Below are 13798 nucleotides of genomic sequence, written 5' to 3' on the forward strand. Positions count from 1 at the left end.
AAAAGGTTAAGGCAAGGTATTCCAACATTTATAAACTGAGACAAATAATCTGGGATAAAAAATTTACGTATCACCTTACATGTTTCATGAGATATTGTTACCTTCCCTTGTACTTTTCTCCTGATGTTTCAGACAAAACATTCCTATTAGCTACCTGTCTTTGTACTTTGTGCATCCGATGAAGTGAGCTGTAGCTCACGAAAGCTTATGCTTAAATAAATTTGTTAGTCTCTAAGGTGCCACAAGTCCTCCTTTTCTTTTTGCGGATACAGACTAACACGGCTGCTACTCTGAAACCAGTTACAACACAGAATACAAAGTGTACAGTGCTCCCTTTATATTTATTTTATTACAAATATTTGCACTGTAAAAAACAAAAGAAATAGTATTTTTCAATTCACCTCATACAGTACTGTAGTGCAATCTCTTTATCATGAAATTTGAACTTACAAATGTTTATGTTTAAAAAAAACTGCATTAAAAATAAAACAATGTAAAACTTTAGAGCCTACAAGTCCACTCAGTCCTACTTCAGCCAATTGCTCATACAAACAAGTTTGGTTACAATTTGCAGGAGATAATGGTGCCCGCTTCTTGTGTACAATGTTACCTGAAAGTGAGAACAGGCGTTCGCATGGCACTGTTGTAGATGGGGTCACAAGATAGTTACGAGCCAGATACACTAATGATTCATATGTCCCTTCGTCTTCAACCACGATTTCAGGGCACATGTGTCCATGCTGATGACAGGTTCTGCTCAATAACGATTAAAAGTAGAGCGGACCAATCCATGTTCATTTTAATCATCTGAGTCTGAAGCCACCAGCAGAAGGTTGATTTTCTTTTTTGGGGGTTCGGGTTTTGTAGTTTCCACATCGGAGTGTTGCTCTTTTAAGACTTCTGAAATCATGCTCCACACCTCGTCCCTCTCAGATTTTGGAAGGCACTTCGGATTCTTAAATCTTGGGTGGAGTGCTGTAGCTATCTTTAGAAATCTCACGTTGGTACCTTCTTTGCGTTTTGTCAAATCTGCTGTGAAAGTGTTCTTAAAACAAACATGTGCTGGGTCATCATCTGAGACTGCTATAACAAGAAATATATGCAGAATGTGGGTAAAGCAGCAGGAGACATACAATTCTCCCTTCAAGGAGTACAGTCACAAATTTAAGTGATGCATTATTTTTTTAACTAGCATCATCAGCATGAAAGCATGGCCAAAGCATGAAAGGGGTGTGGTAAATGAAGGTGGGGGGTAGCTCCCTTTTATGGACACCCAGCCAGCCAGTAGCTATAAAATCCCTCTTAGTAGCTGTTCTCTAATTACTCTAACTGTAAAGGGTTAAAAAGTCTCACTGCTATGCATAGGTAAAAGGAAGTGATTGGGTACCTGGCCAAAAGAGCCAATGGGAATTTTTAAAATTGAAAAAAGACTCCCCTTTTGTCTGTCTGTCTGTTGTTCTCCTGGGGAGAGGCAGACAGGGCAACAGCTATACTGTAACAAGCTTAGGCCAGATATGGAAAAATCATCAGTATCATGCCTAGAAACTACTCATTTAAAATCCCAGACATGTAAGTAGATCAGGAAATGTCTAGGCAGACACGGTTAGGTTTATCCCTTGTATTTTGTTCTGGCTTGTGAATTCCTCTGTGCTAACCCCAGGTGGTTTGTTTTGGTTTTTTTTGCTTGTAACCTTTAAGCTGGACCTCAAGAAAGCTATTCTTGGTGCTTAATTCATGTAGTTGCTCTTTTAAAATCTAGCAATAGCCTGAGTTCCCGGATATATTTTATTTCTTTTTTTATTAATAAAATTTATCTTTTATAAGAACAGAATTGGATTTTTGTGTCTTAAGAGGTTTGTACACATGTTGTTTAATTAGCTGGTGGCAACAGATAATTTCCTTTTTTTTTTTCTTCTTTCTCAGCTCTTCACTGCGGGAGGGCGGGGGGGATGAAAGGGCTTGAGGAAGAAAGGAATTCCTCAGTATGCCTTCCTGGGCTCTCAAAGGGGTTCTGCACTTGGGTGGTGGCAACATCTACCAATCGAAGGTCAGAGAAAAGCTGTAACCTTGGGAGTTTAATACAAGCCTGGAGTGGCCAGTATTAATTTTTAGAATCCTTGCAGGCCCCCACCTTCTGCAATCGAAGTGCCAGAGTGGGGAATTAGCCTTGACAAGAGGCATACAAATGTTTAGCATTTCTGGCACGTAAATACCTTGCAATGCCAGCTACAAAAGTGCCATGTGAACTCCTGTTCTCACTTTCAGATGACATTGTAAATAAGAAGCAGGCAGCAGTATCTCCCATTAATGTAAACAAACTTGTTTGTCTTAGCGATTGGCTGAACAAGAAGTAGGACTGAGTGGACTTGTAGCCTCTAAAGTTTTACACTGTTTTGTTTTTGAGAGCAGTTATGTAACAAAAAATAAATCTACATTTGTAAGTTGCATTTTCACAATATAAAGATTGCACTACAGTACTTGTATGAGGTGAATTGAAAAATACTATTTCTTTTATCATTTTTACAGTGCAAATATTTGTAATCAAAATAATAATATTACACTTTGTATTTTGTGTTGTAATCGAAATCAATATATTTGAAAATGTAGAAAAACATCCAAAATATTTAATAAATGTCAATTGGCATTCAATTGTGTAATAGTGCGATTGTGATTAATTTTTAATCACAATTTTTTTTTGTTAATTGCGTGAGTTAACTGCGATTAATCAACAGCCCTAGCTTGCACCAATAAAGAAAAAACTGCAAGATGGTTTCTCTGCAGCCACTGTATGGTTGCCTGGGTGGCATGAGGGAATGTGTTGATGCCATTGCCCTGGTGAACACTCCACCACTGACATTGCTAGTCTGAACCTTTGTGTGCCTGTGCAATAAACATGTAATAACTCATGTTGTTTGTCACAAGTTGTATCTGTGATAATATAACATGTTTTTATTACACAGGGAGATTTACTGTGAACACAGCAGAATGGTCATCCACAGGTCTTACCAAAATTTTTGTTATATGGATGGAAAGAGCCAAAGATAGAGGACTTTTTGTGGGAGACGGGGATGGCGGGAGAGGGGTTGCACAATGAGGATGGGTGGTAGGCAAGCCATGGATTGGTTGTGTGAGAAAATCTGTATTTTACTAGCCTTGAGGAGTCAGGAGGGAAAGAGTGGGCAGACAGATGACTACTTCCTGATCTTTGGGCAGAGTGATATGCTGTTCCAAAGACATGTAGTGCAATGGTTTGGAACTTGCAGTGCAAGTACCTTGATCGCTGAAGGAAAATAAATGTGTGTACTGATGGGGTTGCCAGTGTGTGTATTCTGGATGATTCCTGGATCATGAGGCTGGATAAGTTCTCAAGAGAGCAAGGCGTACACCATGGCATGGGGTTACTGACTACAGGCTGATTTGGCTCAGTATGCAAATTATGGGACATGCTATGTACAACTGCCTAAATGACTGCTAACTCTTCCCTATTTAAAAATATTTCCTGTTTAAAAAACTAGGAAATTCAATGGAAAAATAACTATGTTAATACAAAGTTAAAATTGCTTAATGGCATGTTGTCTCCCTGCAGAACATTGACCCAAGCAAAACTCAAACTTGTGAAAACCAGGAAGTGCAGAGTTTACTCTGCCAACCCCCCATTTCACCTCCTTGTACAGCCCACAAGATTCCATCTAACACTGTTAAAGGACCAAAAAGCAGAAGGGGGAAGGTTGGTCATGCCACCTTCCCTCCATACTCCTGGTGGTGGCAGTAGTCAATGGTAATTCTTTGTATACGTTCCAGGTTCAGGTGTGTTAGGTGTACCTACAGTAAATAGTGGAGGCAGTAGTTGGCCCTGCTTGGTAAAGGTTTGTTTGTGCTATGAGGATGTGTAGATTACTTGAGGCGGGGGGAGGGATAGCTCAGTGGTTTGAGCATTGACCTGCTAAACCCAGGCGTTGTGAGTTCAATCCTTGAGGGGGCCATTTAGGGATCAGGGGCAAAAATTGGGGATTGGCTTTGAGCAGGGGGTTGGAGTAGATGACCTCCTGAGGTCCCTTCCAACCCTGATATTCTGTGTTTTGTGCCCACTGCATGTGAGCAAAGAGAAGAGCTGCATGTGTGTCTTCAGTAACTACTATTACTCCTGGGGGAATTCTGCTCTACTGCATGCATGCATAATTAATGAGCCACATATATTTTTAAATTCTTTGCACATCAAAAAGCTTCTGCTGAAATGTTGTTGCAGTTCCGCCTTTTGCCCATCAGAGGGTGCTGTGCCACAAGAAGAGCAGCAGCTCCCAGAAGAAAATAGCTTCTGCAGCCTTTTGCCCAACAGAGGGTGCTGCGGCTAGAACACAGCAGCAGCTCCCTGCCAGCTAGAGAAGAGAAAGAGCCTGCAGTGCCTTCTTTGCAGCACCTGTCAGGCCAAGTGAGGAGACGGGGGCTATGGGGAGACAGACAGCATGGGGCTGCTGAGGGGTCAGACAGGGTTCCTAAGGACTAGTGGGAGAGGACAGACTGGGGCAGAGACTGAATGGGAGTGGAGGCACAGGGTCACAGAGGGGAGGGAGGTGCAGGGCCACATGGTGATGCGGGAGGGGGTGAAGAGCTACATAGGGACGGAGGGTGGTTGAGTGGGGGCACAGAGACACATGGGGATGGGGGAGGCGATACAGACCCACATAGGGACAGGGAGAGGGGGTGCAGGGCCACATGGGGATGGGAGGAGTGGGTGTCTGAGTGGGGGAGGAGGGACACAAGGGGGTGCTGGAACACATGGGGACAAGGGCAGATGTGCTGACTGAATGGGAGTGGCTACAATACAGAAGGGTCAGCCAGGGTCTGCATAGGGGAAGCTCCCTAACAATCCCTCCCTGCACCCCAAAAAAACCCGTTCCATACTTTTCCCACCCATACCCAACAACCCTCCAAGTTCACACCCAGGCTCCTTTCCAGCAATTTACTTCCCTCTCCCTTGGCTCCTCCGTTACCCCTGACTCCCCCAAACCTTTGCACTGCTTCTGAAGGGTGCAGGAAATATGGTTCTGTATTGTAGTTTAAAATTATTAGATTTTTAGATTAGATTATTAAATTATTATTGTAGTTTAGAATTATTACTCAGAGTTCAGTATTAAGATGCCTACTAAGGAATCTATTTGTCAAAAAACATTATCTGAATCTTTTTTGTTGTATGTATTGTTACAGACATATGTGCTGACAGGTATTTTGAAATAAATGACCAAAAATAATTGAAACTGGTGTGATTATATTATGTTATTTTGACAAATAAAATATGCAGAATTTTGCAAAATTTTAAAAAGTGCACATAATTTTTTATTTTTTATTGCAGAATTCCCCCAGGAGTACTACTATGCAGCATTTCGTTATAGAATTGTGTACATGATATAATTAGCAGGGCAGAGGGGTTTCATTAGAAAGGCTATTGTCAGTAATAAGCTGAGGTACCAGAGCAGTCTATGCATTTATTATCTGCATGTACTCCAGGTAAAGTGAGTGTGGTCATTGTCAAGTGTAGCTGTCCTTAATGGTAGATGCAGTGTTTTTGTATCTGTGTTGATCCCAGGATGTTAGAGAGACAAGGTGAGTAAGGTAATACATTTTATTCCACAGAAGTTGGTCCAGTAAAAGATATTACCTCACCCACCTTGTCTCTCTGAATGGTGGAGGCAGTAGTTAGCTCTGCTTGGTAGAGGTGTGTTTGGGAAATCTGTGTGATGGAGCTGTCATGATATGATCAGATATATGTTTTTCACCCTTTAATGTGTGTGAGGAAAGGGAAAAGGTGCATGTGGTATGCCTCATTTCTATGGAGAATTTGTGTACGCTATGTCCGTAGCTGGGTATGAGGCTTTCATTAGAATAAGTACCGTCAGCAGTAAGGTGGAATATGACAGGATTCCAAAAGTTTAATGATAGTTAAGTGATGGTGTATGTAGAGATGGTATCTTGTGAGCAAATGTAAGGGAATTTTAAGAAGTTGTGAAGTGGTTCTTAAATCTGTACATGTTACATTCTTTCTGGGGACTATGTTAAGTACGAGTCTATGCTTTTTTGTCCTTTAATAGTGTAAGATGGAATCCTATGGGTGAGAGTGAATGGGTTGTAAAAGGAGGTGAATTGTGGGCTTGGAAGAGTAAAGGTATGTGTGTTCATAGATTCCAAGGCCAGATGGTACCATGGTGATCATCTAGTCTGACCTCCTGTATAACACAGGCAAGAGAACTTCCCAAAATAATTCCTAGAGCAGATCTTCTAGAAAAACAGCCAATCTAGATTTAAAAATTGTGAAGTCACCCCTTAGCCTTTTCTTTATTAAGCTAAATAGATTGATCTCCTTGAGTCTCTCACTATAACTGTTTTTTCTAATCCTTTAATGCTTCCTATGGCTCTTAGAATCATAGAATATCAGGGTTGGAAGGGACCTCAGGAGGTCATCTAGTCCAACCCCCTGCTCAAAGCAGGACCAATCCCCAATTAAATCATCCCAGCCAGGGCTTTGTCAAGCCTGACCTTAAAAACTTCTAAGGAAGGAGATTCTACCACCTCCCTAGGTAACGCATTCCTCCTAGTGAAAAAGTTTTTCCTTATATCCAACCTAAACCTCCCCCACTGCAACTTGAGACCATTACTTCTTGTCCTATCCTCTTCTACCACTGAGAATAGTCTAGAACCATCCTCTCTGGAACCACCTCTCAGGTAGTTGAAAGCAGCTATCAAGTCCTCCCTCATTCTTCTCTTCTGCAGACTAAACAATCCCAGTTCCCTCATCCTCTCCTCATAAGTCATGTGTTCCAGACCCCTAATCATTTTTGTTGCCCTTCGCTGGATTCTCTCCAATTTATCCACATCCTTCTTGTAGTGTGGGGCCCAAAACTGGACACAGTACTCCAGATGAGTACTCACCAATGCCGAATAGAGGGGGACGATCACGTCCGTCGATCTGCTCGCTATGCCCCTACTTATACATCCCAAAATGCCATTGGTCTTCTTGGCAACAAGGGCACACTGCTGACTCATATCCAGCTTCTCGTCCACTGTCACCCCTAGGTCCTTTTCCTCAGAACTGCTGCCTAGCCATTCGGTCTCTAGTCTGTAGCGGTGCATTGGGTTCTTCCGTCCTAAGTGCAGGACCCTGCACTTATCCTTATGGAACCTCATCAGATTTCTTTTGGCCCAATCCTCTAATTTGTCTAGGTCCCTCTGTATCCTATCCCTGCCCTCCAGCGTATCTACCACTCCTCCTAGTTTAGTATCATCTGCAAATTTGCTGAGAGTGCAATCCACACCATCCTCCAGATCATTTATGAAGATATTGAACAAATTCTCAGAGCCCTCTCCAATTTATCAACATCCTTATTGAATGGTGGGCAACAGAACTTAATACATTATTCCATCAGCGGCCGTACCAGTGTCAAATAACCTTTTGGCCATAGCATCACACTGGGAGCTCATGCTCAGCTGATTATCCACCATGACCCCCAAATCTTTTTCAGAGCCACTGCTTTCCAGGGTAGATTCCCCATTCTGTAAGTACAGCCTACATTCTTTATTCCTAGATGTATACATTTACATTTTGCTATATTAAAACACAAATTGTTTTCTTATGCCCAGTTTATCAAGTGATCCAGATCACTCTGTCAGTAGCCTGTACTCTTCATTATTTACCACTCCCCCAATTTTTGTGTCATCTACAAATGACAGTAATGATTTTCTATTTTCTTCCAAGTTTTAAATAAAAATGTTAAATAGAGAAGGGCCAAGAACCAGTCCCTGCGGTACCCCACTAGAAAAACACCTGTTTGGTGATTATTCTCCACTTACAATTAGATTTTGAGATACATCAGTTAGCCAGCTTTTAATCCATTTAATATGTGCCATGTTAATTTTATATATTTCTAGGTTTTTAGTCAAAATATCATACGGTACCAACTCAGTGCCTTACAGAAGTCTAAGGATATTACATCAACACTATTACCTTTATCAAACAAACTTATAATTACCAAAAAAGATTTCAAATTAGTTTGACAGGATCTATTTTCCATAAACCCATGCTGAATAGCATTAATTATATTACCCTCCTTTAATTCTTTATTAATCAAATCCCATACCAACTGCTCCATTATTGTGCCTGGGATCAATGTGAGACTGACTGGCCTCAGTCATCCCATTGACCTTTTCAAACATTGGCACAATATTAGCTTTCTTCCAGTCTTCTGGAGCTTTTTCAGTGTTCTTATTGAAAATCAACATTAATGAGGCATATTGGCACACTGCTGAACAAGGGCAGAGTTAAGGTTGCACGGACAACTTTAGCTCTGCATTTCCTGGTTTTCAGAAGTTTAAGTTCTTCTTTGAGTGCATTCCACAATAGGTGTGCTTGCTTGCCACGTGCACCGGTGCTGGAAGTTTTTCCCCTAGTGACCCTTGGAGTGGAACCACCATGGCGCGGTATAAGGGGCGCTGCACTCTCTCCCCACTCTCAGTTCCTTCTTGCCACCAGTGAAGGTGCTTTGGAACTGCTGTGCTCCAGCTCTCTGCTGTAGCTTTCCCTGTTTGGATTGTCATTTAGTTCATAGATAGTTAGTACCTGTAGTTCAAAAAAAAAAAAAGTTAGAGAAGTGCGCCCGGGTCGGGTCAGGGCATGCCCCGCGCCATGGGCTTTAAGTCGTGCGACACTTGTAAACGGCCTATGCTCATGAGTGATCCACTCACTAGCTACTTACGCTGTCTTGGAGAAACCAACCTCAGCAACCACGGCAAAATTTGCAGATCATTTAAGCCTCGGACTAAGGAGGAGTGGGACGTATGGCTCCAAGCCATATTGATGGAGTCGGCCTGAACCCTGACACCGCTACGCCGTTCCGAGTCGGCACCAAGCACTGCAGCATCAGTGCGCGGCAACCCATCAGTGCCTTCCACCAGCTGGCACCACTCCCCATCCATGGGACACTCTATGAAGACGAAGAAGAGGTCTTCTACATCAAGGCACTGGGGCAAGGCTGGGGGTGAGACTAGACCCGCGTTGGGCATCTCTCTATTCCCCTCGACCTTGCAGCCTCTGACTCAAGTAGAGCGGAGTAGCCCAGCCCACTCCGAGACGCCCTCTGCGGACTCCAGTGGCCACGTATGGGTGCCCTCTATGCAGGAGACCCTGCAGGCGGCTCGATACGTAAAGTCTCTCCCGGTACTGACTGCATGGACCCCAGCAGCTCCCAGTTCCAGAGACAAGCCAGCACTCGGACTGCCACAGTCACCACCTGGGCGGTACTGCTCACAGTCGAGGGAAGGTTCCTGACACCGTTCTCCGCAGAGTGACCACCCTGCTCACAGTCCGCACCAGTCCCCGTCGACCCCACTAGATTGTCTGGCTGGGTGCTGAGCAGAAGGGATTTGAGGCACCTCTCTGCATCGAGAGTGCAGTCCTCGAGGTCAGAGCATGGCCCACTGGGACTGGGACTGGGACTGATGGCACCAGAGGTTGTTGACTCCAAGAAGCCACCGTAGCCCCTCACGGTACCGATGTCAATGCCGCTCATGCTCTTCGTCCCAGTTGAGGTCCCCAACAGGGCACTGCTCCCGCAGCCCCAGGCGTAGATCGCCAGCAATCGGCTGTCGCGGATCGGCCCGACAGAGCTGTTCGTGGAGCAGCCATTACAGACAAGTGCCGGTGCCCTCGGTTTGGCTCCAGGAAGGGCCTGGGAAAGGGGGCAATTTCCGACGGCTTCCTTCTGTCCTAGTTGGGTCAGCTTCTATATGCTTTTTCCCCAATTCCGCTGATCAACAAGGTCCTGGAAAAAGTAAAGACAGACAGGGCTCGCATCCTCATGATCGCCCCGGCATGGCCCAGGCAGCACTGGTATGAGACTCTTACGAGCCTGTCCATTGCCCCCCCGTGGCCGCTGCCAACCCGCCCAGACCTTCTCTCTCGGGACCAAGGTTGCCTCCACCTCACAACATGGTTGCTCAATGGCTAGGCCACGAGGAGGGGACCTGCTCCGAGGGTGTCCAGCGAGTCCTCCTGGAATGCAGGAGGCCCTCCATGCATCAGGCCTACCTGGCAAAATGGTCAAGGTTCTCCCAGTGGGCCACTGATCACAACGTCTCTCCAGTGACTGGGGCGGGGGGTTTCATCAAGGAGAAACAAACAGAACTTTCACACCGTAGCCTGGCCAGTCATGAAACTGGTTTTCAAAGCTTCTCTGATGCGTACCGCGCCCTCCTGTGCTCTTCTAACCGCCCTGGTGTCTGGCTGCGCGTAACCAGCAGCCAGGTGATTTGCCTCAACCTCCCACCCCGCCATAAACATCTCCCCCTTACTCTCACAGATATTGTGGAGCACACAGCAAGCAGTAATAACAGTGGGAATATTGGTTTCGCTGAGGTCTAACCGAGTCAGTAAACTGCGCCAGCGCACCTTTAAACATCCAAATGCACATTCTACCACCATTCTGCACTTGCTCAGCCTGTAGTTGAACAGCTCCTGACTACTGTCCAGGCTGCCTGTGTACGGCTTCATGAGCCATGGCATTAAGGGGTAGGCTGGATCCCCAAGGATACATATAGGCATTTCAACATCCCCAACAGTTATTTTCTGGTCTGGGAATAAAGTCCCTTCCTGCAGCTTTTGAAATAGACCAGAGTTCCTGAAGATGCGAGCGTCATGTACCTTTCCCGGCCATCCCACGTTGATGTTGGTGAAATGTCCCTTGTGATCCACCAGTGCTTGCAGCACTATTGAAAAGTACCCCTTGAGGTTTATGTACTTGCCGGCTTGGTGCTCCGGTGCTAAGATAGGGATATGGGTTCCGTCTATGGCCCCACCACAGTTAGGGAATCCCATTGCAGCAAAGCCATCCACTATGACCTGCACATTTCCCAGGGTCACTACCCTTGATATCAGCAGATCTTTGATTGCATGGGCTACTTGCATCACAGCAGCCCCAACAGTAGATTTGCCCACTCCAAATTGATTCCCAACTGACCGGTAGCTGTCTGGCGTTGCAAGCTTCCACAGGGCTATCGCCACTTGCTTCTCAACTGTGAGGGCTGCTCTCATCTTGGTATTCATGCGCCTCAGGGCGGGGGAAAGCAAGTCACAAAGTTCCATGAAAGTGCCCTTACGCATGCGAAAGTTTCGCAGCCACTGGGAATCGTCCCAGACCTGCAACACTATGCAGTCCCACCAGTCTGTGCTTGTTTCCTGAGCCCAGAATCGGCGTTCCACAGCATGAACCTGCCCCATTAGCAACATGATGCATGCATTGGCAGGGCCCATGCTTTCAGAGAAATCTGTGTCCATGTCCTGATCACTCACATGACCGCGCTGACATCACCTCCTCGCCCGGTATTGCTTTGCCAGGTTCTGGTGCTGCATATACTGCTGGATAATGCGTGTGGTGTTTAATGTGCTCCTAATTGCCAAAGTGAGCTGAGCGGCCTCCATGCTTGCCTTGGTATGGCGTCCACACAGAAAAAAGGCGCGGAACGATTGTCTGCCGTTGCTCTGACGGAGGGAGGGGCGACTGATGACATGGCTTACAGGGTTGGCTTCAGGGAGCTGAAATCAACAAAGGGGGTGGCTTTACATCAAGGAGTATTTCAGGCAGGACTTCACGGAGGGTTCCAATAGGAAATGGTGCACCTAAGTTATTTTTCTTATTGGAACAAGGAGGTTAGTCTGGCCTCTGATTGATACATGGCTAGATTTACCTCACTGCACCTTCCCTGTGAGTGACTGCAGTGTGACCTAGAGGAATGAGTCCCCTAGACTGGGGAGGAGGCAAATGAGTACAAAACAAAGCTGATCTATTTCTTGTTTTGATCCACTCCATCTATCTTTTACATCTTTGGCTGGCAGCAGACGGTGCAGAAGGACTGCATGCCATCCACATCTCATGGCTGCTCGGCAGAAGATGGTACAGTACGACTGCTAGCCATCCTCATCTCTTTCCTGTCCAGCAGAAGATGGTACAATACGAGTGCTAGCCATCCTCATCTCTTGTCTGCCCGGCAGAAGATGGTACAGTACAACTGCTAGCAATCCGTATTGCCTGCCTGCTCACCATAAGACGGTTCAATAGGACTGACTGCAGGACTAAAGAGAATGACCTGGTCAAGTCACTCCAAATTTAGTCCCTGCGCCCATGTCTGCCCAGGCGCTCCCAGCCGACATGGCCAGGAGCACCTCGGACACGACGATGACGGCTACCAGTCGTCTTGCACCGTCTGCTGCCAGAAGGCAATGGGTTGCTGCTACTGTGTAACAATGCCGTACCACGTCTGCCAGCACCCAGGAGACATACGGTGACAGTTATCTGAGCGGGCTCCATGCTTGCCATGGTATGGCATCTGCACAGGTAACTCAGGAAAAAAGGCGCGAAACGATTGTCTGCCCTTGCTTTCACGGAGGGAGGGAGGGAACGGGGGCCTGACGATATGTACCCAGAACCACCCGCGACAATGTTTTAGCCCCATCAGGCGTTGGGATCTCAACCCAGAATTCCAATGGGCAGCGGAGACTGCGGGAACTGTGGGATAGCTACCCACAGTGCAACGTTCCGGAATTCAACTCTAGCCTCGGTACTGTGGAAGCACTCCGCCGAGTTAATGCACTTAGAGCATTTTCTGTGGGGAAACACACACTCGAATATATAAAACCGATTTCTAAAAAACTGACTTCTATAAATTCGACCTTATTCCGTAGTGTAGACATACCCTGAAACATGTTACAATATGTTAGGATTAGTTAGTTAAATTTCAGTAAAATTTTTGGTTAAGGTATAGCTAAGCAGAACTCAGGTTTTACTATATAGTCTGCAGTCAATCAGGAAGAAAGCGGGGGAATGGGGGTGGGGGAATTGGAATCATGTTTTGCTAAGGGGGAGGAAATTGGAATCATGTTTTGCTAAAGGGGTGAATGGGAACAGGGACACAGGTGTAAGGCTCTGTGGTGTCAGAGCTGGGAAGGGGGACACTAAGGAAGGAAACTGGAATCATTGCTTGCTGGAAGTTCACCCCAAACATTGAATTGTTTGCACCTTTGGACTTTGGGTATTGTTGCTCTCTGTTCATGCGAGAAGGACCAGGGAAGTGAGCGGGTGAAGGAATAAGCCCCTAACAAGCACCCAAACCAGATGCACAAACAGCTGCCCATAAGTCTTTAATGGGCTCTTGGCTCTTTTCTCTCCAGGCAGACATTTCCGGTTTTCTTCCAAGTGATGATGGCTCAGCTGGAGAATTCAGTGAGAAGCATTCCTGCTGGGAAACCATCGGACTCAAGTGAGGTAGGCCAGCAAACACATCTGAGATCTCCAGCAGGGATTTACAAAACACAAGCCAGGAAACTGCAGGAAAATGCTACAGTAATAGTGTCTTAACAATGATGTCCTGGCAGGTAGCCGAAACACAGACACACAAAATAACCTTTTGAGTATGGCAGTCTACCAAACTGCTTAATAGCTAGCTGGTACCCTGGCCAAATTCCCCATTAACCCAGCAACAAAGAATGTAGGCCATACTTACAGGGTGGGGGACTATATACTGGGAAGCAGTGACTCTGAAAAGGATTTAGGGATAATCAGTTGAACATGAGGTCCACTGTGAGCTAATATGATCCTAGAATGCAGAAATAGGGGAGTCATGAATAGGAGTAGAGAGGTTATTTTACCTTTCTCTTTGGTATTGATGCAAACCATTGCTGGAATAATGCATCCTGTTCTGGTACTCACAGTTCAATAATGTTGTTGATAAATTAGAGAGGGTTCAGAGAAGTGTCACA

General features: G+C 45.6%; 1 protein-coding gene across 4 annotated transcripts in view; it reads left to right on the plus strand.

The window, feature by feature from the left end:
- FANCD2 (FA complementation group D2) overlaps positions 1-13798 on the plus strand; it is a 183552-nt gene that overhangs the window by 141732 nt on the left and 28022 nt on the right. For all 4 annotated transcript variants that reach the window (XM_084633083.1, XM_084633080.1, XM_084633082.1 and 1 more), the window contains exon 37: positions 13211-13304. In XM_084633083.1, the coding sequence (XP_084489209.1) occupies positions 13211-13304 (94 nt within the window). The remainder of the gene's footprint in view (positions 1-13210; positions 13305-13798) is intronic.

The sequence above is a fragment of the Lepidochelys olivacea genome (assembly GCF_965140295.1).
Source record: "Lepidochelys olivacea isolate rLepOli2 genome assembly, chromosome: 7".
In the NCBI taxonomy this organism is placed as follows: Eukaryota; Metazoa; Chordata; order Testudines; family Cheloniidae; genus Lepidochelys; species Lepidochelys olivacea.